Source organism: Phycodurus eques, chromosome 20 (genome assembly GCF_024500275.1).
Source record: "Phycodurus eques isolate BA_2022a chromosome 20, UOR_Pequ_1.1, whole genome shotgun sequence".
NCBI lineage: Eukaryota > Metazoa > Chordata > Actinopteri > Syngnathiformes > Syngnathidae > Phycodurus > Phycodurus eques.
The window spans coordinates 11,196,838-11,221,286 of record NC_084544.1 but is presented as its reverse complement, the minus strand read 5'-3'; the positions used below and the strand labels follow the sequence as shown (position 1 = coordinate 11,221,286).

General features: G+C 40.8%; 1 protein-coding gene across 4 annotated transcripts in view; it reads left to right on the top strand.

Moving 5' to 3' along the window:
* LOC133395840 (MAP7 domain-containing protein 1-like) overlaps positions 1-24,449 on the top strand; it is a 37,852-nt gene that overhangs the window by 8,816 nt on the left and 4,587 nt on the right. Inside the window, exons 2-13 of one of the 4 annotated variants that reach the window (XM_061665071.1) lie at positions 8,978-9,187; positions 11,627-11,695; positions 11,868-11,888; positions 14,337-14,500; positions 14,858-14,966; positions 15,677-15,781; positions 18,704-18,823; positions 19,721-19,869; positions 21,274-21,416; positions 21,867-22,108; positions 22,726-23,038; positions 23,353-23,533. In XM_061665071.1, coding sequence (XP_061521055.1) covers positions 8,978-9,187; positions 11,627-11,695; positions 11,868-11,888; positions 14,337-14,500; positions 14,858-14,966; positions 15,677-15,781; positions 18,704-18,823; positions 19,721-19,869; positions 21,274-21,416; positions 21,867-22,108; positions 22,726-23,038; positions 23,353-23,533 — 1,826 coding nt within the window. The remainder of the gene's footprint in view (positions 1-8,977; positions 9,188-11,626; positions 11,696-11,867; positions 11,889-14,336; positions 14,501-14,857; positions 14,967-15,676; positions 15,782-18,703; positions 18,824-19,720; positions 19,870-21,273; positions 21,417-21,866; positions 22,109-22,725; positions 23,039-23,352; positions 23,534-24,449) is intronic. The other 3 variants (XM_061665072.1, XM_061665073.1, XM_061665074.1) reach the window with 3 other exon arrangements.

Below are 24,449 nucleotides of genomic sequence, written 5' to 3'. Positions count from 1 at the left end.
CTCCACGGATTTCTCAGGTAATCATAATAGGATAAAGTTGTTTTCTTTTCAAGGCTTTGTGAAGGCTGGTAGTTATGGGTTTAACATCAATGGCTGTCTTAGTTTTCTTCTTTCATGTATTTACTTGATTATAGTCCCAAAACAGGCCTTCTATGTTTTGAATTAAAACATCATCTATTCCCCATCGTCATCTTAAAGAGGAACATACTATAGCTTAAAACACCTGTCTTTATTTTGCGTTTATGTTCTTTCTCACCATAACTACATTGTGAACATGAGCTCATCATGAGGTCATAGCCGCGGAAATTATACTCCTGCACTTCAGGCTGGATCCAGAACTATTCTCTATTCTCTGCCTTAAAAGGTTTTGGTCAGTAAGTGAGGTGCACAAAAAAAAAAAAAGCTTCTTGTTGATCCACTTGCACCACTTCTGGCCTTGTATCTACCTCCAGAGTGAACCAGGAAAATGTGAATAACGAATGATTCATCTATGATTAATGCTGTCCCTGTGTTACAGCTTTGTGACTGGGTAACCCACTTCTTTGTTTAAAAGCATCTGGAGACTCCTCCTCTCAAAAGAGTCACATCCTGCCTTCCGCTTCCTCTCTCTGTTTTGACTCTTACAAGTGCTGTCATATGGATGCCTCGTGATTACCAGGGTGCAGTTTTTCATCCATCCATCCATTTTCCGTACCACATATCCTCACTAGGGTCGTGGGCGTGCTGGAGCGTATCCCAGCTGACTTTGAGCGAGAGGTGGGGTGCACCCTGAACTGGTCGCCAGCCAATTGGAGGGCACATATAAAACAACCACTCACACTCACTTCCACACCTATGGGCAATTTAGAGTCTTCAATTAACCTACCATGCATGTTTTTGATATGTGGAAGGAAACCGGAGTGCCCGGAGAAAACCCACACATGCACGGGGAGAGCATGCAAACTCTACACAGGTGAGGCCGGATTTGAACCCCGGTCCTCAGAACTGTGAGGCAGATGTGCTAACTACACAAATTTCAACTCACTGCCTTCTCAGATTGTATACTTACTGTTTTGTTATATCAAAATGAATAGCCTTATTGAGCGCCACATAGAAATAATCCCGCATCTATGCCCCCAAAAAAAGATTAGTTAGAAATTGTGTCTGAAAGTAACAGGAATATATACCCACTAATCTGAACTTTGTCCTCATCTACCATACACTTACGACGCACACTGCATACTTATATACTGTACAATAAAGGACTGCACGATCTTGGAAGAAAAATGACATTGCAATTTTTTTATTTATTTTTTTTAAACCTGCGATTATATATTGCGATGTGAAATAATACAGGATCAGTGTTGGGAAAGTTCATTTCCTACGCAAACTAGTTCAAAGTTCAGTTCATCATTCCAAAAAGGAACTAGTTCATTCAGAATTTTGAACTAAGTTCACCGGTCCAAAAATGAACTCGTTCATTGTTCTTTCCCCCCCCATATGTTGCCAATGGGCTATTCCCCTCAAAATACTGGCTTTTCATTTCCCCATTGTTGCCACCCAATTCAGTCCACACTAGTAGCCAGCTGCAGCTTTCACCCTGCAATCTCCAAAAACATGAGGAAAATTTTTTTTTGAATGGTGTTTTTTGAAATGAGGAATTCAAACAAAACAGGGCTTTTGTCCTTAATGTGCAAACAAAGACACACAACACAGTATGACAGGAACGATGGTGAAAGGACATTAATTACTGTATTCTTCACAGCACTGGCTGGCTATATTAACAAAATAATTTATCTTTTCTTATATTACAAAACTAAATAAATTCCATATACATATCTGTACAGTGTTTTAACTAAAGCATTCTGATACAAATAATTTTCCTAGTAATCCATTTTTACAATTATGTACTGCATTACAAAAGAACTCATTCATTCCCATTTACGCAATGCCCCTGAACGCATCTCATGCACTCACGCAGCTGCCACGTGCGTGCCTGCCTAGTTCCATTCCGAAGAGAGGAATAGGAAATGCAGCAAGTGTACAATCTTTTAATCTTTTGCGCATGTCCAAAAAGGTCCCTCTGCTGGTTACCATATTACAGTTGATTCACTGAATATTACAGTACACCAACATCGCAGCAGACCCTGCGATTTGACTACTGCCCACACAGACATCGCAATGACGATGCTCAAACAAAATATCGTGCAGGCCTAGTACAGGACATTTTATATATATATTTAAAATTAGTATGGTTCTTGTTTTGACATAAGATAATTTAAAGGTCGGTTAGACATTGTGCCTGAAAGTAAAAAGACGTTTACCGACTGACCTCAGCGAATTTGAACATCTTGTGTTACAGTAGTTATCCTTTAAAATCATATGGTTTCTATTTGCTGTGACTCAAGACTCCCTTGGGAGAATATTGGGACTCCCCTAATATTGGGAGAACAAGTGAAAAATGTGACAAAATATTTACCCACTGATAAAACATTTGACAACAGCTGCCACAAACTTGTTACGTTTGAGGTCTTAAAAAAAAGAAATCGGTATTGTTTTCAACTTGAATATGCCCTGCAATTTATTATCATGATGTTTTAATGATTACTGGTAGAGAGGTAGCATGGACCAATTACCTGCTGATCTGACCGGCCTCAAACCTATTGTTTGACATTTTTAAAATCAACCCTATTAATCCTATTAAAAATGTTTGAACAACAATCCCTGTGTTGGATAACAACCAAACGGGGCAAGAACACGTTTGACGTATTAGTTGATTTAATAACAATTGCAATCTACGGTTATCATTTAAAAGACATTTTTTTTTTTTTTTTGCATGCTGCAGCAGCAGCATATAAAAGAGAAAACAGATGCTGACTCCAAAGTCAGTGGCCTGTTGTACACGTGCTGTGCTATGACAGTAAAGTAGTAGTTCTTCATCTGTGACAGTGATTAGTATCTGTTCACATTTTGTTGACCGTTGTCGTACCCTGATGTCCATTACAAACACAGCTGTTCTTCTGGTAAACTCTCACGCTGCAACCAGACAGTCAAAGGGTTCAAAGGTTCGTGTGGCATCTGTGGTTATGGCCTCCAAATGTAGTGTTTGCGACATTTTGTTTGTTTGTTTTCCACGATGCGTGCTTGATCTCAAACTCATTGTCCTTCCGTTTTGTTCTATTGTTATTTGTCACGAGCCACGGCTTGGGAAAAATGTACTAATTGATATGAAATGGAATAGCCAGGGAACGTCACACGCTCGGCTGGCCGTGTCCTCGATGTTGCGTTGAACAACTCAGGAATGTTCTTCCTCTTCTTTTCCTCTTGGGCGTGGACACTTGTTGCCTATGAGCATTTCTGTGCTTTTAATAAACACAGGAAGTACTGTCAGTAACCCTCAAACACATCCTTTAGGTTTGAATTTTTGGGGGGCTTGTTGTATCTCTTGATGCGTTTCCTTAAAATATATATTACACTAGATATAATTAATCCCTGATTGTCAAGTAGGTGGGATTGCCAAACTCTAGTATGCTATGCAGTCACATCCACAAGACATGGTTTCTATATGTGTGGAAGTAGAGTTGTGGATGCCTGAGATTCCTAAGGTGGCCTGACCTAGATCTAACTACACACTCCACTTTTAACAAAGGCACGCTCATGCCCAAAATGCCCGACTACATGGAGTCTGACCTGCTTCACACAACACAAAGGGGGGCTTCAGCACACCACCTGCTAATTAAATGGACTGTTCAGTTTTATGAATGAAAAACGGTTGAACGCATTAGTCTTTTAAAAGGACACAGCCGAGAAACAATTCCTATTACATTAATATGACTTTATTAACATACTATTCTGACATTTCCTGATTATTTGTTTTTCACGGCAATGTAAGAACACTAAAAAAATAATGACATCTTGACCGCAAGACGTATGCCTAAAATGTGAAAATACTATGTTGTTCTAAATATGCACAGGAAATTATATCTGAACACTAAATAGAAATTTAAAGTTTAATCATTTTGCCATTCAATTAGTATGAATAGATACCATTGAGATCCATCAATCATGCTGTTCTCTTTAGCGTCGCAGGGGAGCTGGAGCCTAGCCAGTCAATCTCGGGGCACATATAAACAAACAAAAATTCACACTCACATTTGTACCTCTGGAGCATTTATAGTCTTCAATGAACCTAACATGCATGTTTGTGGAATGTGGGAGCAAGCCGGAGTACCAGGAGAAAAACTATGCAAACAAGAGCATACAAACTCCACGCAGGAAGGTCATAGCTGAGATTCAAACCCCAAACCTCCAAATTGTGAGGCGGTCGTGCTAACAACTCAGCCACCGTGCTGCCTAACATCGACATAATTATGCAATTAATTCATGATTTAAGCAAAACACAACGAATAAATCAAAAGCCCTATGTTCAGATCTAGTCGTCCATCCATCCATCCATCCATCCATCTGTTTCCTATACCGATTATTCAGTTCATGGTTGCGGGGAGCTGGATCGTTTCCCAGCTGACTTTGGGAGAAAGGCAGACTACACCTCAGAAAGAGCGCCAGCCAATCACAGGGCACATATAGTATAGAGACAGACAACCTCTCATTCACAGTCACATTGAGACCATCACTGAATGGGAACTGAACACAAGTCAGTCGAGTGAACCATTAGACCAGATTTAGAATCAATAAACTACAATTTTTCCTCTATTGGGGACCCAGTGAAAGCTGACCTGGAATCTGCTTTCAGTCTAGAGCCTTTGGGCTTGGGATTTCGCTTGTTTGCTACTGCTCTGGTTAAACCTCTTTTAGTTCTCAAGGAATTTTAAATCCTATTGCCCTTTTTTCACAAAACCACCGAAAAAAAACCCTCAAAATGTGACTGATAAACCGTCTTTCTTGCAGAGTATTCTAAAAGAATTCCGGGAAAGAATGAGCGTGTTCTTCCTGTAACATGAGCCGTCTGGACGAGCTCTGATTCTCGTCGTCTGTGGCTTCAGTTAAATGTGGATGCCCAGCCCTTATTTCCGTGCTCTGTTTTAGTCCGTTACTTGCATTTGCAGTTTGTGTTCTACAGGCCAAGCTCAAGCAAACTGGCAATAGATGTGTCTTGCCACACGCTGCCAATAAATGTGTCTTGCCACACGCTGCCGTGCTTCAGTTGGCCTCCTCTGTGGAGTTGTGCCCATGGTCAGCTAGCTGTACAGACGACTCCTAAGGTGCCTCAGCAGACGCCCGCCCCTTTTATGGCCGACATTCTCAGTATGGTGCCTGTCGCTATTTATAAACCCCAAGTCTGTCAGAGTGACACAGAAACCTGAGATAGCTGCGAGGGTGAGGAGGGGAGGGAGCGGGCCACGGTGCGCTGTATTTGTGATTCTGTCACGAGGGCTTGACCACACGTGATCCCATACGCTTGTTGGCCTTATGGTCCTGTTTTGTTCCTTTATGACTGTTGTGTTGCCTATTTCAGATGATATGGCGACGATATAACCTTTTTATTTTTTTATTTTTATTTTTTTATTTTTTTTTTAAACATTTAGGAAATGATAGCTGTGAGGCGCATGTGTCAATTGTCTATGAACTTATATTATTGCTTAAAGTTAACAGCAATGCACTGAAATTCATATAATTTTTGTAAAGTAATGCAGTTGTTAGTTTGGAATTTGTAAGGTTGAACATATATATTTTTTCTTTAGAATCATAAAAAATCTATTCCAGGGTCAAACAGTTACAATAAAAAAGTATATTAACTTAACAGCCATTTGAAATATTAAATGTAAAATGTTATAGATTAAAAGTAGCTACAATATTGGTATGCCACTATTTCTTTTACAAATGAATGCTAAGCCCAAACTCACTCTCAAAGTAGTGTAATGCAAGAAATATTTTTGAAATAAATGTGAAAAAAGCAAATGCACATCATACTACAACTTTCTTGTATGTCGAACTGCTACCTCAATACTTGACAAGGTTTTAATGTCTATTCAAAATTATAAGAAAATTAAACTTTGACCCAACTTAAATACAATTGAGATGCACAATTTCCACAAGATAAGAACAATCCATTAGCCACATTTTTATTTTATTTTATTTCTTGGTTACGTATGTTACTTAATTCACCGATAAATTCACAGATGAATACTTGTGATGGAGTGTGGTAATATCAGCAATTGTACTTGTAGGTGAAATAAGTTATTTCTTCTCACATAGCACCCTTTGCTGAACGTCAGCTAACATGGACAATGACAAGCCAATAATGGAGTGTTTTGAAAGCGGGACAATGTGCTATTTATCCTATAATGTGGCTATCTCTCCTGTAGTGCTCACAGACAACAAAACCACACCCGTGCCATGCTGGTAACAACTGGAAAAGTCGAACTGTTGCAGCCTCACCCTGTCATGTGATGGATGGTCTTCTTGCACCACAGTCAGCCTTTGTTCTGTTCCTTTATGCACATCTTATCACAGGGACGCCTGCTGTACTTTATGGCATTTGTGATTTCTTTGTTTCCAGTGTAAGTTAAAAACTACTATACCCTGGGAGAGGGTCTAGTACGTTCTTTCAAAAAAAAAAAAAGACAGGCAATCCAGGATGATTTTATTAAACATTGCTAAACTTGTTTTTAATCCTGATAGCCATTGGTAGTGTAGTGGTTAATGTAGATAACTTTGCGCAGCTGGTCGTGGATCAGTTCCTACTGAAAGCGCTGGCCACAAGCCACAGAATATCCATCCATCCTTCTATTTTCTATCTACGCTTGTCCTCGATAGGGTTGTGGGTGAGCTCGACCCGACCCCGTGTGACTTTGGACGAGAGGTGGGTAAAACCCTAGACTGGTAGCCAGCCAATCTCAGAAACCACAGAATAATGTGTTTTAATTTCAATTGAAGGGATGATTGAGAAATATTTTCCGCATTGATATGATTCTACAGTTGTATATTACAGAATTTAAAATACCATTATCTTCATCATTATAATGATTGTTTTAAGAACATTTCTCAAATCCCACTTAGAAGTTTTCCTAATAACCTTTCCAAGAACAAATGTAAGAAAATTGTACAAACATGCTGTATGTTGGTAAATCAGGCCCATTGTTATTGCTTGACTCGACTTCCCAAACCTTCATTCGCAATAGACTCTCAATACTACATTACTTTGAATACTTGAGAGGTTTATAAATTGCCTTATTTGGGCTGTCTGTGTCCCTTCACGACCTAAGATCGGTTAAGTGTTTAAACCAACAAAAGCAGTCACACATGGTGAGCAAATAATCTTCTCAAGTTAGGAAGAGTACAGCAATCCTCTTTTTGCCAAACCTTAATCCTTTTTATTGACACGAGTTGTAGCCATCTTTTTTTAGCATCTTTTTTTCTTTTTATTATTCCTATCTCATCATCACAAATTGGATCCAACTTTACTTCCCACGATTCCTCATTAGTCTCGTACAGTGGGGTGCATTGGAAAGAAGCCCAGTGTTAATCTGTAATTTATTTGGTTGGGTGAGTGCGTTACTCTCCATCTGCCCATTGTTGGCAAACGGAGTGGAGAGTTGGCCTTCAGCCTCTCAGCGTCCATCTCTAGCTTCTCTCTCGTCTTTTTTTCATTCCAACAGTCTGTTAATGTAAAAGTGTTCACTGCACTCTTTTTCCTCATTTCGTCTGCCAGCTCTTCTTTCTCAGGAAATATCTTGTAGCATGTCCTCATGCGTGTGTGCAAATGGATCCATTGTCTTGTTTTTGCTTCTACTTGTATTTCCTGTCACAGTGAGGCACTGCACAGTTTGTCACTCATATCCTCCAGAAAGACGTATGCAAGGGCGGCATATGCAATGAGGTCATTGAGTGGATCAGCAGGTCGACAGAGACAAAAAACATCAGAACAGGGAGTCAATGTCTGGTAGTTTTTTCTGGTTTCTTCACAGTGACCTCATGGCTAGATGTTTGTTCATCAATGAGTCATGGACATTTTTTTTTACAGAATTTGAGCCAGAACATTTGAATTCTATGTTGTGTGTATACATCATCACCATCACTTATTTGGGTTTAACAGTTATAACTGCAACATCATCCATTACGTTGGACATGACGTTGTACATTATGTAATAATCTTAATACATTAGGCATTGTCAATTAAGTTTCCAATTTGTCATGTAAGTCAAATGTTGGTATACTGTTACACTTGTACTTAATTATTATAATAAAATTAAGATTGAAATTAGGATTGCCTACTTGATCCTAAAAAATATTTGATAACAACAGCCCTAATTGAGTCAAATTATCCTTTCTGAATGAATTTTGACTTATTGAATATGCCAAAAATGTGGGTTTGGAAATTGGATTTGTCTGAGGAACACACCAAAACAGAAGTTGAGGAGAGTAGCAGTAAATATACACTATTGTGAACTTTTCAATGACAAACCTTATGGACGAAATTATGTGTTTGGCAGCAGCAGCAGAGAATGTTGACCCCTAAATTTGCAACGAGGTTGTAATATGGTATGCAAACATCTTCATTTTTTTCATTAATTACAATAATTTAATTTAAGGTTTTTATACAATTTATTTCCGAGGGTGTGTTGTCTGATCTTAAAATTCCATTATCCATTCGATTTGAGCCACTTAGTTGTTTTAGTTGGAGTGAATGTCATGAATTCGAGTTGTTAGTTTTATATGCCTGCTGGTGTGTTAAAACAATGCTGACAGGAGTTATTTTCTACAGGGCTGAAAGGGAAGGAGGGGCTTTGCAGTCTTGCCGCTGATGTGTGTGCGAATGACGTGTGAAAGAGAAGTTAATGATTTCTAATGAGGTTGGAGTGTTTGCGATAATGAAGCTGCTGTGAGCCCCTGAGGTTTGAGACTGAAAATGTGTCAGCAATGAACGAAGAAAGTCAGTCGGTGTACAAACTGACATCATTATGTTTGATGCCAAGACAACAGCATGTTGCCTCAGAAAATGCAAATTCTCATTTCTTTTTCATCTCTCTCTCCCCAGCTCTGCCCTTGCAAGGTGACTCTCAGTCCATCCACAATGGCGACAAATGTTTGGAGAGCGTATTTCTGACACCAGACGACTCGGCAATCACGGACCTTTCTCCCAAAATTGAGTCCTGCACCAAAGCAGAAACCCCCACAGAGACAGATGCCTTGTGCAAGACGGATAAGTCGGCCCCAGGCACTAGCGGCAGCCCTCAGCCCAAGAAAGGTGAGCTACAAGTATGAACTGTTGTTGGTGCGTATGTGCATATGTCTTGTTTCTGGTGTTCAGTAAATGTAAGCACAATGATATCGGATATGGGTCAGTTGCATTTATCTGGTTGTGCATTTAGATATGTATTTAAAAACCAGCCTATGTTGACCTTACCAGACAGGCTATTATGTTCAAGGCGAAACGCAATCATTCATTTTAAGGAGACTTGAACAGTTTTCCAAATAAGAGGTCAAGCATGCTTGCTTCAAGATGGTAAACTAACACGTAAAACAAAAGAGAATTTAACATTGTGTATCTAAATATTCAAATGTTCAACCAAACCATATAATTTCATTCAACTAAAGTTTGCTAGCTCTATGCTAACATAAAATTTGAATGCCATGCACAGGCTAACGCAAATTAGCATAGATATTACGGTAATTATAAACCTTCAAACAACTGATGCTTTAACACGAATGGATCAGCAACACACAAACAGAGCATACGACAAAACACAACTATTACTGGAGCTCGGGGTTTGGGGACCTTCTCGGCATCGTCTTCTTGCTTCCTAATTACACTGCATCTCTTCCAGTAGACCTCAGTGGTGCCCGGCATGACATCGCACGACGTGGTGTTTCACTCAAGGCGCACAACTCAAAATTCGGACATGTCTGAATACTGTAAAAACCCATGAAAAACGATGGCTTAAAAATCTGTGATATAGTGGGGGGGGGGGCATGAATGATGCACTGCAATATAACGGGGAAACGCTGTAACTCAGTACGGCTCTGCTTTCCTTTTTGCTTTTTTGTTGTAGTGTTTCCGACAGTGGCCTACCATCAGTCTTGCGGCTGGACTCCGGCCTTTGCTTGAAAGTGGGGGTTCACCGCTGCTAAATCAGGGGCAAAGAAACTCGTGGGGTGATTTATTATGCAAATTATCTCAACTGTTGCTCACTGACAAGTTTTCAGATATTATCATCTACAAAAGATATTTCACACTTGATGGGTTGGCAGGCCCTCCAGAGACCCGTTTGTTTACAAGCAATTAAAAAGAAAATTTTCGATATGTCCCCCGTTCAGCCAAGTGACATGCAAGGTCACATTTTTATTGCGCAAATCAATTCCACTTCTTCTAAATTCATTTCAAAAATAGCTGGAAGAATTTTCCTCTTCAGTTGTCCTTTTTCCTTTCCTTTTTCTGTATCTCGCAGCATAAAATTATTTGTAAGCATTTTATTTACTGCTGTTGGTGCACCAGAAATTTTACTTATTCCTAATTTTGCATCTCCTGCACTGCAGTCCAACATCAAAATTATTATAGAAATTCCATAAAAATGGGTGAAAAGCAATTAACCAGGCATTTGTGTTCCTTTGTGTTAAAGCTAAAAAAAAAAAAAAAAAAACATACAGCAAACATGTCAAATGCAATACAGTACAGGTCAGACAATTACATAATTTTGTACTTGGACACAAATCAATTCATTCCCAGCAGACAGATGGCTTTGGATAAAAGCCAAATCATTTGCGATGGCGAGTCATGGCGTATAGTGTACTGTGGGGGGGAGGGCCGGGCACATTTAGTGGGGTCTCAACGGGACGAGGCCTTTTATGTATATCTGCGAGACCGGAGCATACTGTACATCTATATAGCAGAACCAATGTAGAGACTGAGAGGGAGGGATTAAAAATCAAGTTGCCATGGTGATGGCGCTAAAGTGCTGCACAGTATATGATTGGTTGACACACGTGGCATAACATTACACAGTACAGATTCAAACCACAAAAAGAAAAGGGCTCGGTGAGCAGCCACTGGCAAAAGACTGAGCATGGAAGACATTCAAATTACATTCCCATCTGAGTTTAGTGTGTTTTCATTGACATTGCAACTCAGCTGGCCTTTGAAAAATAACCTTGAAAAATTATGAAAACCTGTCGTGTGCAAAAATGGGCCCTGCACAGAATCACTTGAATTCCCCCAGCCAATCAATCAAGTACAATAATGATTTTTTTTTTTTTAAACAGTAAAGGAACAATTAGGAACAATTTAGAGCTGTAGTCACTGTGCTCAATATCATATATTTTCCACAACAATAATGATAGTCAACTGTGTGAGTCAGAATGCATGCATTATAGTATGTTACAAAAATGCATCTTATTCTAGCTTGGTTATCGTAACCGAAACCCAACTATTGATAGCCTTTCTCTCGTAAGCTTTAAAAGCAAATAAAGACAATTCATTTCCAATTCAAATTCAAAACGAAAATGGGAACATAGTTAGAGGGCATTTCAAATACATCCATCAAATGCGACTAACCTTCACTCGAGTTAGAGAAAGGGCATCAACTATGAAGTAATGGCTGAAAATTAAATGTATCCTAATACAATTTAGCGAATAAAATATTTGGTGTACCCCGTATTGATTGAAAGCTGTTGTTTTGTTCTCCCGCAGATGCTATGAACTCAGAGCAGCGACAGAAGCTCGCCAAGCAAAGGAGAGAGGAAAGAGCCAAATATATTGGTGAGAGTTAAAGTAGATTTTTGTTATACGATAAACTGGTTTGCGCTGTCACCGAGTTGATGCATGTCTTTTATTCTGCCCTACTTTACTCTAACCTCTTGTCGTCCCTTCTCTGGCTCTCTGCTGATGGTTATTGACATTTCTTGTTGTTGTCTCCTTGCATGGCTTTCAGAACAGCAAACACAGCTGCAAGGTAAGGCGCTTCACTAAAACCGTCAACATATCTGCGATCATATCATTTAGAAAAAAAAACAAATATTTTTGGGGGTGTAATTCACATTCTGGAGCAAAAGACTGATTCTTTTTCAATCTTTCTCGACCTCCTTTTTCATTGGATTTTGTTTTTCATTACCACCTCACATGCATGTTTCACATTCTACCACCATCATGGCTTTGGCTAGAAATTAAAAATAAATGATGTGGGCCAAAATTCTCAAGACGCACCTCTTAATCAGTTAATTATTCCATTGAAAGATTTTGGTAAATCTGTGCTTCCAACTTTGTGGGAACAGTTTTGGGAAGGCCTTTTCCTTTTCCAGTGTGATTTTACCTCTGATAACAAAGGTATGGTCCATTCATGTGACATATGACCTCTTGGGTCCTCTTTTAAAGGAAGGAACAAAAAAATTATAATGCTCTTCTTCCCAGAAGAGTGGAATAGGAGTAATATTATGGAGCCTTGGGCATGAAAGATGAGCCGTTTTTAACATGAGCTGAAACCAGGCCTTTCAGACCGTTTAGATTTAATTACCACATCCATTAGAATTGCAAGTGTGGTCATGCTCCTGTCACACCACAGTTGGAACTGTATCATTTTTTTTTATCACCATTTTCAAGGTTTACCCTGCTTGAGTAGCTCTCATTTACATTTCCTGTCGTTATTTTTTTTTTGTATGACTTCCAGTGTTGGTGGTATGCTGTCAAGGATCGTGTTCACTTAATCTCTTACCAAAAAAGGATCGCTGCAAATCAATGCAAAAATGCTGAACTCTGTCCTCTTAAGCAATCTGTCAATCATGATACGAGTGGTGCTTTCCAATTTAAACACCCATGACAGATTTTTCTTTAAGGACCCCCAAATAAGGGAGTATTTGGTGGGGAATGGTGATTTATCCTGAAGCCCATAAGTACAACCCCAATTCCAATGAAGTTGGGACGTTGCGTTAAACCTAAATAAAAACAGAATACAATGATTTGCAAATCATGTTCAACCTATATTTAATTGAATACACTACAAAGACGAGATATTTAATCTTCAAACTGATCAAGTTTATTGATTTGAGCAAATAATCATTAACTTAGAATTTTATGGCTGCAACACGTTCCAAAAAAGCTGTTTTTATTTATGTTTAACACAACGACCCAACTTCATTGGAATTGGGGTTGTACAAACACAAGCTAAAACGTGATGTATTTTCCTCAATTCTGCAGTAATCCTGCAGGCATAATGGGATTTTTTTCCCCCAGCAATTGGATTACCAGAAGAATTTGTCATTGGTGCTTCTTTGCAGAGAAGAGCTGCTGAACACTGAATGGAGGAAAAATCTTATCTTCGCATGACGCTGCTACATTCCTCAGGACTTAGTCTACAAAGTATTTGTAATGCTGTTCAACTCAACTAAACTCTGGGAAAATCGCTGCCGTGCGACTGCTTGCCGACTAATTCATGGGGTACCCTGTTTCTTGCCCAAGTCAGCTGCGATAGGCTCCAGCTCACCCGCAACTGTAATAAGTACAAACGGTATAGAAAATAGCGGGAACATTTTTAATGGTTGCTATTACTCAGTTGCTCATTTTAACCTTAAACCTTCATCCTTGGTACATTGAGGAACCAGAAAACCAGGTTTTGATCCACCGGTGTTCAGTTAATCTCACCACAGAATGGGTTTAAATCTGTAAATACTGATCCTATCTGACCCGCCACGCCTCAGTTTGTCAAACAACCTACAGATTGGTGTGCGTCTAGCTCTGCCATTTAAGTACCAAAAACTGCAGTTAGTACCCCAATGGAAGGATACCTGTCAAATAATTCTTTGAAGTAGTACTCTTACCCCAATTTGCTTTAAAAACCTATACAATTATCGCACATATTAGTCAGATTGTGTGCACACACACTCCTTGTTGGAGACACACCATATCCCACAATGCCGCCCCATTCCAGTTGTCCTCATGCTTTTCCCATACCTGGAGTCTAATGCATGCAAAATACCAAAATGTCAGAGCCAAATCTAAGAGTAAGTTATTTGGAACACTTTATTTGTAAATTGAAATGGAACAAACCCAAACTGTACCACACCACTTGTTAGAAACGGTGCTCAAGGCTCATAAGCAACGACACAGCTGCTATCCAGCATGACAGAAGTTTAATTGCTGATTGCTGTTTAATTGTTCCCCGAAGAAATTAGCCACGGTCGTGTACAGACCGGCATCTGCTAAAGCACCCTTTGAAGCACTGCAGGAAACCTATATTTACTGTTGCAACGATTGGTGTGAAAGAACAGGCTTCCATCTGTTCGACTCTTCCATTCTTTAGGCATAGTTCTCCATGTGAGGAAAAAACTTTGGTGGTCTTTAATACCTCCAGCATGTGGCTCGTGAAGGCCTTTGTATATGATGACTGTGTCTTTGGTAATCTTTTCAGCGGCAAAGAAAGCTCAGTGGCTGGAGAAGGAGGAGAAGGCCCGGCGTCTGAGAGAGAGTCAGCTGGAGGACCGCAGGAAGAAGCTGGAGGAACAGAGACTGAAGGCTGAAAAACGCAGGGCCCTTCTGGAAGAGAAACAGAAGCAGAAACTGGAGAAGAATAAGGTGAGTGTGATGCCAACAGGTACATTAATAACCAACATTTAGAGTGCTGTCACACCTATAATTCCTCTGATACGAATCCATTACACAATCAGTAAAAGAAATCCAAGTGAACTAAAATGAGTCACAGGCATCTCCGTTGAATTTGTCAGTAGATTTTGAACAGATTAGAGTCCAAGTCTTGGTCTCGAGTTTCATTACATTAATTTACACCTGCATGGACAAATCACAACAAGTGAGAAAACAAACTGGAGTTCCATCAGAATGGAGCAAAGTCGGCTTGCGTGAAATCATTGTTTTCATTTTGAACTCTCCAGTAAATAAAATTGAGCTTGGCCGTTTGTGGTCTTTGTGGCGCAGGAGCGATACGAGTCAGCCATCAAGAGGTCGACAAAGAAGACGTGGGCCGAGATCCGTCAGCAGAGATGGTCTTGGGCGGGTGGACTCAACCAGACCTCCCGCAGGGAAAGTGAGTTTTGGTGCCAAAGAAATATATCACATCCTCACTTGAACGCAGGGCTTTAATTTGAGAAGTGTTTGCACACACTCATCTGAGGCCAGTCATCCAGCTGACGCAATTCAAGGGAACGGTCTCAGAAGGTTTTTGTGGTTGGGAGGGTGGAGCACCAGAGGTCCCACACATGATGTCAGTGCTGGGAATTGTCCAGTGATATTACCGTGGCTACCTCCTTTCTCCATTTTAAACTGGTCACAGGGGCAGACTAGTAGTTTTTTCATTCGATTACTCGTGTGAACAGCAAGGTGCTGTGATGTCATTTTCCCTTTTTGCACTGAACTCTACCCTAACCTGCGTACAGTTGTTGCAAATGTGACAAGTTGCTTTTTGCTTTTCTTCTCTCCTTTCGGTGACCTTCAGGGCAAAAAAGCTTGATAATGTGTGATCTTGTGTTGTAGCACTAAGGCAGATCCTTGATTTCTAACAAACCCTAACCTTTTCCTGACTGTTCCTCAAAATGTCCCTTCATCTGCCAAGTGGGAACTCAGATTGATCCTACTTGTGATAATGAATTGGCAATGTGACCCCAGGGACCGGTGCATGGCTACCCTTTCAAGGGTATGATCCAGAATAAGGGATTGGGCAGCGCCATCTCTGTGTGGACCGTAGCACACCGGTGCTCATGTGAACAGATGTTGTGTGTTGCGTTCTCTCCGGTGCAGGCAGATGCTCAGCCTCCACGGTCAACTTGCCAAGACAGGTGGACCCTGTCATTAACAACAGGCTGTCCAAGTCCTCTGCCACGCTCTGGAACTCCCCCAACAGAAGTAAGGACGACCCAACGTCAGTGTCCGCCAGGCTTCCCTCCTTCCTCATCCCCTTCCACTTTCTCCTTCCTCAAACCCTAATCTGGTTTTTGGTTTTTCTTTCATTATTATAATTGTCGTCTCTGGTGACCTGCCTGCCTGCCTGTGCTTGGTGACTGGTCATTCGCCACACACCTCCCCAACACTCACGGTCTCGTATGCATCGTGGTTTTTTGAGTTAATTCATTTGGTTTGGTTGTCTTTGATTTAAGTCGCTTTTGCATTTTGGATCGACCTTCTTTCACCTTTGAAGTCATAGTACCATGCTTTGCGATACTGTGTTTCAGCAGCTTATACGTTGACATCTCTTCATGGCATTTTCATGTGGTGTCTCCCTCCACCTCTCTGTTGGTGGCTTGGTGTGGTGGTGGTATCGGTGGTGAATATGAAATTGTCTTCCGATGAGTGAATCTTAAGTAACAGAAAAGACATGAAAATAATGTTCTGTTCATGATGGAACAGGTAACATTTATATGTAAATGTTGTCACTACATCACCTCAGGTTTCTTTTATTATTCAACAAAACTTTCCGATACATGACCATTATTGCAGAACACAGACTGAACCCTACTAATATTGTTTAAGTGGGATATTGTTATAACAAACAATTATAATGACACCTTTTTGAGGCTATATTTTTACATGTTGGTGCTGTATGTCAGCATGCTTATAAGCTCACAGGGAAATTGGTTAACATTATTATTTATTTTTCTTCAGAGCCACTCTTTCAGACAATTGTATTTGGATTGCTACATGTAGCAGCCATTTCAGATATGCCAAGTCTCACATAACGGGGTACCATTCTAGGTTGTGTTTCTTACTATGTAATCAGCAATTTTGCTCTCAATTGTCCAATCGGACACTATGGAGGTTCAGATTTCTTGATTGTTACTTACAGAGAGCTTTGATACTGTGTACAGAAAACAGGGCAATTATAAACTGAAAGATATTGCATCTTTGCAAAGCCAGGGTTAATAAGAGAGCCTTGTACCAATAATCAAGAGGTTAGTGATGAGAATCTGCTGACATTTGCACACGGAGGCAGCCGCCACACTACCTACACAGAAGGCGATCAGCAGGCACCAGCTAAACACAGCCTCCTTCTTGCCGCATTGGAGAAAGAGGAGAGGAGTCGGTGGTACACCGCCGTTGCCTAGCAACAGGGGGGAAGTCAATTGGTTGGTCAGTCGTAAAACACACAGCGAAGGTGACAGCCTGTGCTCTCATATAAGGAAGGCAGTTTATCATTCAAAGTCATTTCACATTTGCTTGCGAACACTACCAAACATGTTGTGATTGCACTATCATCGCACATACACTATATATGGTGGTGGTGTTGCTGTGCATACCTTTGTGAATGTCAACTCAGCATGAAGCATTTAAAAAAAAAAAAAAAAAAAAAAAAAGACGAATTCAGCCATATACTGTATGCATATCAGCCATATACTGTATGCATGTTTAACTTAAAAATATTGTAAAGCATTGTGATCATTTTCCACAGAGGAAAAATAAATTCTACCAATTACTGACTAACCTGATAAAAGTCTTAAAATACCTCTTTTAATAATTATTGCTGCAAATATTAATTGAATAGTCATCTACGGTTTCCACTAGGGATAGGACAGTACGCTCTTCGTGGGACAGTACGCTCTTATGGACCGCGATGTTTTGGCTTTGTAATTCACTTTGCATTGACTCTGTGTGTGTGTGTTTGTGTGTGTGTGTGTGTGTGTGTGTGTGCGTGTGTGCGTGCGTGCGTGTTGCACATTCACCTACTCACAGTCGTAAAGGTATCTGGATACAAACTGCATCTGACGTATATGGTAAAATGTAAAAACACTAGCATGAGTGGAGGATTTGAGAGACGAACATTTGAACAAGTACTGGCTTTATTTAAATCTGCCGTGTGGATTAATTTCGGTTCCACTGTTGAATACAATGACGAGTGAGTGAAGAGTGTTGACAATTTACTGTCTCTCACAAATTGTTGACATGGCCACTAACAATCACGTATACTGTGTTGTACCGTAAGCAGATGGCTCTCTCTTATGTGTGATGTGTTATAGTGGCAAATACCTGCACGATTCTACATTCTTCTGTGTAATGTCATCTAATCTCTGATCATGCAACTATGTACAACATATAAATAAAATTTAATCTTTCAAATTTTCTGTTAGATAGATACTTTATTCATCTTGTGAGGGAAATGAAGTTGTCACAGTATACGTATACACTTATATTAAATTATATAGAAAGTACCAACAAAGTAAAAACAATTACAAAGGGCAGCATTGAGGAGAAATTTAAATAAATGTACATCAAATCTAAACAAGACAAAACAGAAGATTAAGATGTTGCATGTTTGTATACGGTAAGTAATAATCGTTACGTCGACCCCATATTTCACTGGATGAGTAACACCTAAGAAGGGATGCTTAAGTCAACAAAAGACCCGTGGAGTATTCGGATGGACTTGTCCCGGATGTAATCATAATCCATATTAGTATATTGCAAAGCGTTTTGGTCAACTTTGTTAGCTTTTTAGCTTCATTTTGTGAGCTTTGGCTTATTGTCTGCACATGCTCGTGAGGTTATTTGTGGTTGCTTCCATTCAATAATTTCTACTCTTTGTGTTCATCCCATTGGGAAAGTGTGGTGGGACAATTCCACTATTCACTTATATGCAGCCCTGAAAATTCAAATTTAAACTCATGCTACCTTTCGCTTCTCAGTATTTGCAATTTAAAACACTAGGGGGCGCATTATTAGGTCACATATCAACATCATTCTGTGGAAGAAGCATCATCTCCTCTTGGAGACACACTGTAAGAGGTGCAGAGGATTTGACCATGACCTGCTATTGACGGCGCCCTCTTGTGTCAGCCCGCAGCCTGCGCCTGAGTCCATGGGAGAGCAGGATCGTGGAGCGGCTCATGACGCCCACGTTATCCTTCCTGGCTCGCAGTCGCAGTGCCGCCACCCTCCTCAACAACGGTGACTCTTGTGAGTGTGACATCCCGCCGCCTATGTGCATTTGTCATGACTAACATCTGAACACCAATTGAACATGACCTAACTGAGGTTTTCTCCATAATCCTTTGGGGCTTGTGGTTTTTGTCTCTATGTATGCGTTTCTTCAACCTTCTGTATGAATGATTATGGGCGTAGGGATTCTTATCTCTGCTTCACAGTTCTGAGGTATGAGATTTGAAACTGGGCTCTGACCCTTCTGTGTGGAGTTTGCATGTTCTCCTTATGTTTGAGTGGCTTTTTCTGGGTTCGCCAACATCCCAAGAACATTCATGTTAGGTTCATTGCAAACTCAAAATTGTCCTTCGTTCTGAATGTGAGTGCAAATGGTTATTTGTTTATATGTGCCATGTGATTGGCTTGCGACAAGTCCAGAGTGTTCCCCGCCTCTTGCCCAAAATCAGCTGGGGTAGGCTCCAACTCACCCGTCACCCAAATGAGGGCAAGCACTGTAGGAAATGGCTGTATAGATGAATGATTACCTTGCTTACTTACCTCTTTTGTTTCTCTCTTTTCCCTTTTAATTGAGTTATTTAGATTTGTAATGACAAAATAATTCAATAAAAAGCAATACCCAACATTCAATACCTGCTATGTATCTTTTATTTAAGTGATGTTCATTCCTACAAGAGAGTGATTCTTGCAGCGGTAAAGAAATTAGTTGCAAAGAGCTATAAATGAGCTACTGAAAATGCTAAGAGAAAGCAGCACACAAATACATTAATATCAACATAAAGGGACATTGAAGCATACATTCTTACTTTGTTATGTCAATTGTAATGTGTTATGACCCCTGATATATCAGCCTGCATGGTGTGTGTATATAAATGTGTGTGTGACCCCCTGTCTCTGCATGTCTACACTGCTCAGACTCTCACCACTGCTCCCGTTCAGCCTCAGCCAGCCCGCTCAACGCCTGCTCCCACCACCAGCACCAGAACTCAGCAGAGCGCTGGAGGCTCTCCTCGGCCAGCACGCCCGACATCACCCAGCGCCAACGACAACGTAACTCCGCACCGGTAGGTCGTGGGATTTGGAGTGTCATCAATGTAGAGTACGCGCCATTGTTAGTCGAGTAGTGTTATACTGTCATTAAAAGTGGTGTCAATAAGGTCACTAAACACCTGCACACTCTAATGATATCCAATACAAAAGCTGCATCAGTAATTCTGCATTTGATTGATTGACGCCATCGGAGATGTATTAATTTAGCAATGTGTTTGTTATTGGAGTTGTAGTTCGCAGTGGTGTTCAACTACACTGTGTGATCCAGGTAGCTGTTATATAATATTTGGGCCCTTTTATATAGTCAATCTTCGTATGATGAAACGCAATTGATATCCCCGCAAACTGCAACCGGAATAATAAAAATAACAATCAATAAAGGATATATTATCTTATTGCTACTGTGATCAAAACATCGTTATTGTTTTTCTAAGTAGAAAGAGCTCGTGAGTATCCATTTTCTCATGTGATTGAAGTCTAAAATTCCATGAAATGGAAATGACCTTTATTGGATCTCATGCCTAGACATCTATTCCATACTCAGAGTAAAAGGCAAGCCAATAGTTCATTATGATACTAGGCAACAAGTAGGTGATGGCTTCCTTTTTTCAAGTAATGTGATATATATTTTACACTACAGCACCTTATATATTACCATCGGAGAGGAAATTGTCTCTTCACAAATTCTAAAACATTAATTTATTGTGGTTTTGTTTTTGTTTTTGTTTGTTTTGTTTTTAGACTGGAGAGTAAATAGATCCTACAGGTATGTAGGCAAAGGAAAGGATTAACCCATTGTAGGGAAAGAAAGGCAATCACAATAAGTACTAATATATAAGTGAGTAAAGAAGGACAAGATGTATATACGACTATGATATGAAATTCAACGAGTACTCCATAAAAGAGTAAGAGTCATGAATGTCATGCACCTGAATAGTTGCTCAAAGAAAGCTCAGCAAAACTGATATCCCTCCAGCAAACAATTGTCTTAGTTTCCATCCCGGATGTTAAGATAACTGCTACTTGGTTCATTAATATGATTGATTTAAGAGCTATGTGGTCGTTGTCCTAATCTAAAGTAGTGGGACTATCTTGTTGAATATTGATGACTTCTCACTGCAGCCTGGTAAAAATACATTTGGCTGCTGGCTGCCAAACAGCAAAGTGAACTCAGTCGGAGTGAGTTTGCGTGTACAGTTGCGAGCCTCAGAGTGAGTTTACCCTCAGAGCTGCCTTATAAAGTATAATAGAAGGATAATAGGAATATGATATGAATAACAATGCTTAAAACGTATTTTAAAGCTGATATGAATAAAACCTGCGGCACCGTGTGTTGCTAGGTAACCAATGGATAGTTACATCAGCGCTGTTTTATATTGCCTCGAGAAACTTCCATTTTTGTTCTTGTCCCCTTCAAGGTTGACAAAAAGAAGAAAGAGAAGAAGGACAAGGAGAGAGAGAATGAGAAAGAGAAGAGCGCTCTCACTAAAGAGAGGGTACAGAAGAAGAGACACACCGCATCGCCCACCACAATCACAAGGAGGTCCCAGCCAGAGTCCAGGTATTGCTCTTATACATCAAACCATCCCATGATAATGGAAAAAAATTCCCTTTTTCATGTTGTTAAACTGTTTATCCGGCATAGGAAGAAATAATTTATTCTTGTAGCGGGGTTGTTTCTAACAGATGGTCCGAGATGCTCTTATCTGAGTTCTGCAGGACATGGTTCAGGCATCATTGTGGGCATGAGCACGTCGTCCATTTAAGTGAGAGTGAGAAGCTCTCAGGCAAAGCTGGCTTTTATCAACAGACACTTTCATCTTTTACCTCCCTTGAGCCAAAGAATGCTGTCAACACAAAGTGGAGTCTCGCTCACATGCGTTTCCACTTGACCGAGTTTTTGTTTTTATACACGACTGTACCTCGAACCTCAGTATTTTTCTTGACAGTGTGGCAATCTCATTTCCTTTCGAGATCACTTTTTCCCTCGCTTGCGTGTTTCCTATCTTAGCACCCCCAAGCCAAGAACCAGACCTCCATCGCCTGCTCCTCCCAAAAGTCGTCCCTTATCGCCGTTGGTACCAGCGGCGGGTTCCAAGACGCCCACGGGTAAGAAGACACCCCCTCCTGGCTCCAAGACCCGACCCAAACGGGCCCAGACACCCGCCAGGGTGCAGCCCCAGACAGTCACTACGATCGTTGTGGAAACGAGCCAAGAACCAAAGGAGTCTGACACTCCGCAGGAGAAAAAGGGTGAGTGTGGTAACCATGGTGATGATATCCATCCTCCAAGGTGACTTCAGGTTTGGCTGCCATCCATATTGCAAGAAATTAGAATATCATTATAACAATCAAAATTATTTTAGTAAAGAAATTAGGTCGCAATTGGCCTTCTGTTAAGTATTTTCCAATGTGTTTACGGAATATGTAAAATACATAAGTTTCACTTTTTGAATTGAACAGTGACAAATGAACATTTTTACAATATTTAATTTATTGAGCCTCTTTACCAAGTATTTACACCCCCCCCCAATATTTAAATGTCCTTATTTGGCTTCATAAAAAGCATCAAATACAAGAAACACCTGACAATATAATGCGTTACAGTTTTAGATGACTGAAAAGTGTAACCCCAAAAATGTATCGTTAAATTCATATCTCTGACACAGTGTCAATTAACTGAGGTGTTGTTAATTGTGTGCTTGCAGTGTAGTTCTTGTATTTGCTCTCATGATTAGAATGTGCAGGTATACCTAATGATTCTGCGTATACGGATTAGTCAGCCTCACAGTACTTGAGCACAGCTTTGGACATTTGTCTCCTTAGTAATACATCTTTACTCACCTTTACCTCTCTTTCCTCTCCTGTAGACTCCAGTAATGTCTCGGCTGCTGCACCAACTGCATCTCCCGCCCCCAGCCCACCAGTTGTTGAGGCCTCAGCTGGTGCTGCAGCTAAAGAAGAGCTCCCCACTCCAGCTGCCTCTCCCGCAGTCAACTCCGCAAGCAATCCCGCCGCCCCTGCTGTCACTGTCACGCCACCAGTCACGGCGGCCGGCAGGCCATCGGCCGGCACCAACGACCCTGAGGAAGCCGCTCGCGTCCTGGCCGGAAAACGCAGACAAGCGCGGGAGCAGCGGGAGAGAGAGGAGCAGGAGCGGCAGGAGCAAGAGCACAAGAATAGGTCAGCTGGAGTAATCCAATATGTGCCATAATGTATGTGCAAAAGTGGCATTAGTACTCACACTGGATACTTAAGTAGAAGTACAGATACTTGTTTTAAGAAGACTGGTAAAAGTAGAAGGACTGATTCAACTCCAGTAACAAGTAGAAAATACCCATATCTCTTTTCAAAAGCAGAGTAAAAGTAAAGTCATCAGAAGAACTGAAACTCAAGTAAAGCACATATTCCTGAAAACATCTGCTTACGTAATTGTACTTGGTTACTTTCCACCACTGTTTATATGAACACTGTGTAAAGTGGATGCATCCTCTCAGGATCCTCAAGGAGGAGGCGATGGCGCGGGATGCAGAGGAGAGGAAGCGCAGAGAGGAGGAGGCTCGCTTCATGGCAGAGCAGCAGCGTCTGAGGGATGAAGCCCAGCGAGCTGAAGAGGAGAAGGAGGCCGAGGAGCGAGCCAGAGCTGAGCAGGAGGAGAACGACAGGCTGCAGAAACAGGTCAGTGCTTGAACCAACCAACGAATGAATGAATGACTGCTTTATTTTGAATACGTGGTAGTACGCGATAAGAATTTAAAAATGAAACGAATCAAAGTACAGTAGTCAAACAATACTAAAACAAACTAAAAATATATAGCTTATTACTGCATTTCTTCTTTTCTCTTCTCTACAGAAAAATTTCATTTGTTGTGTATTTTAATAAGATGGCAATAACAGTTGTCATACTATTTATCGCTTTATAATTCAATTCAAGTATTTGTCCACAAAAACAGCCACACCTCCTCCGCGTGCTTTGTGTTGCCGTGGCTGCATATGATGCTTTGCCTTTGAGCTATAAATGAGGAAGGCAGTGTCCGCTGCTGGTCTCCAATATTATGAAAATGTAAATATTGTTGGTACTGTAAAGCCTTCAAATTTCCATTAAGGCTCATGGAAACCAGTGAACACCGCCACCATGCTGAGAGGCCATTTACCATCTGGGCTGCTTAATGCATAGGAGGATGCCGGAGCTGTCTGGCATGTAGGCAGATTAAAAAAAGGGGGTAAATATGTACACTGCTGTCATGGATTAGATGCGTGGCACGTGAGCCCTAATAGTCAGACAGGCCCCTTGTCTGCCCGGGCACATGCCAGCTGGTGACCTCCATAAGAGTGCTGGGTGGCGGCTGAGGGAGCCATTGTGATGGACGAGATAGTGACGGGCCTGTGTTGCTTGTGTCTCCTTCGCCTCAGCGCCTGCGGTGGGCTGATGGGCAGACAAGCGGCGTCAGTGTACGCCAGGACCCTAGCTCTCTGCTATCCTTGGCTCCCCTTTTCTCCTTGAATGGATCCATTGTCCCACATGACAGTGATCGAGGCTGGCTGGAATCTTATTTATCCTCTTCAAGGTGTTGGGCACTGTTTAGAAATATGA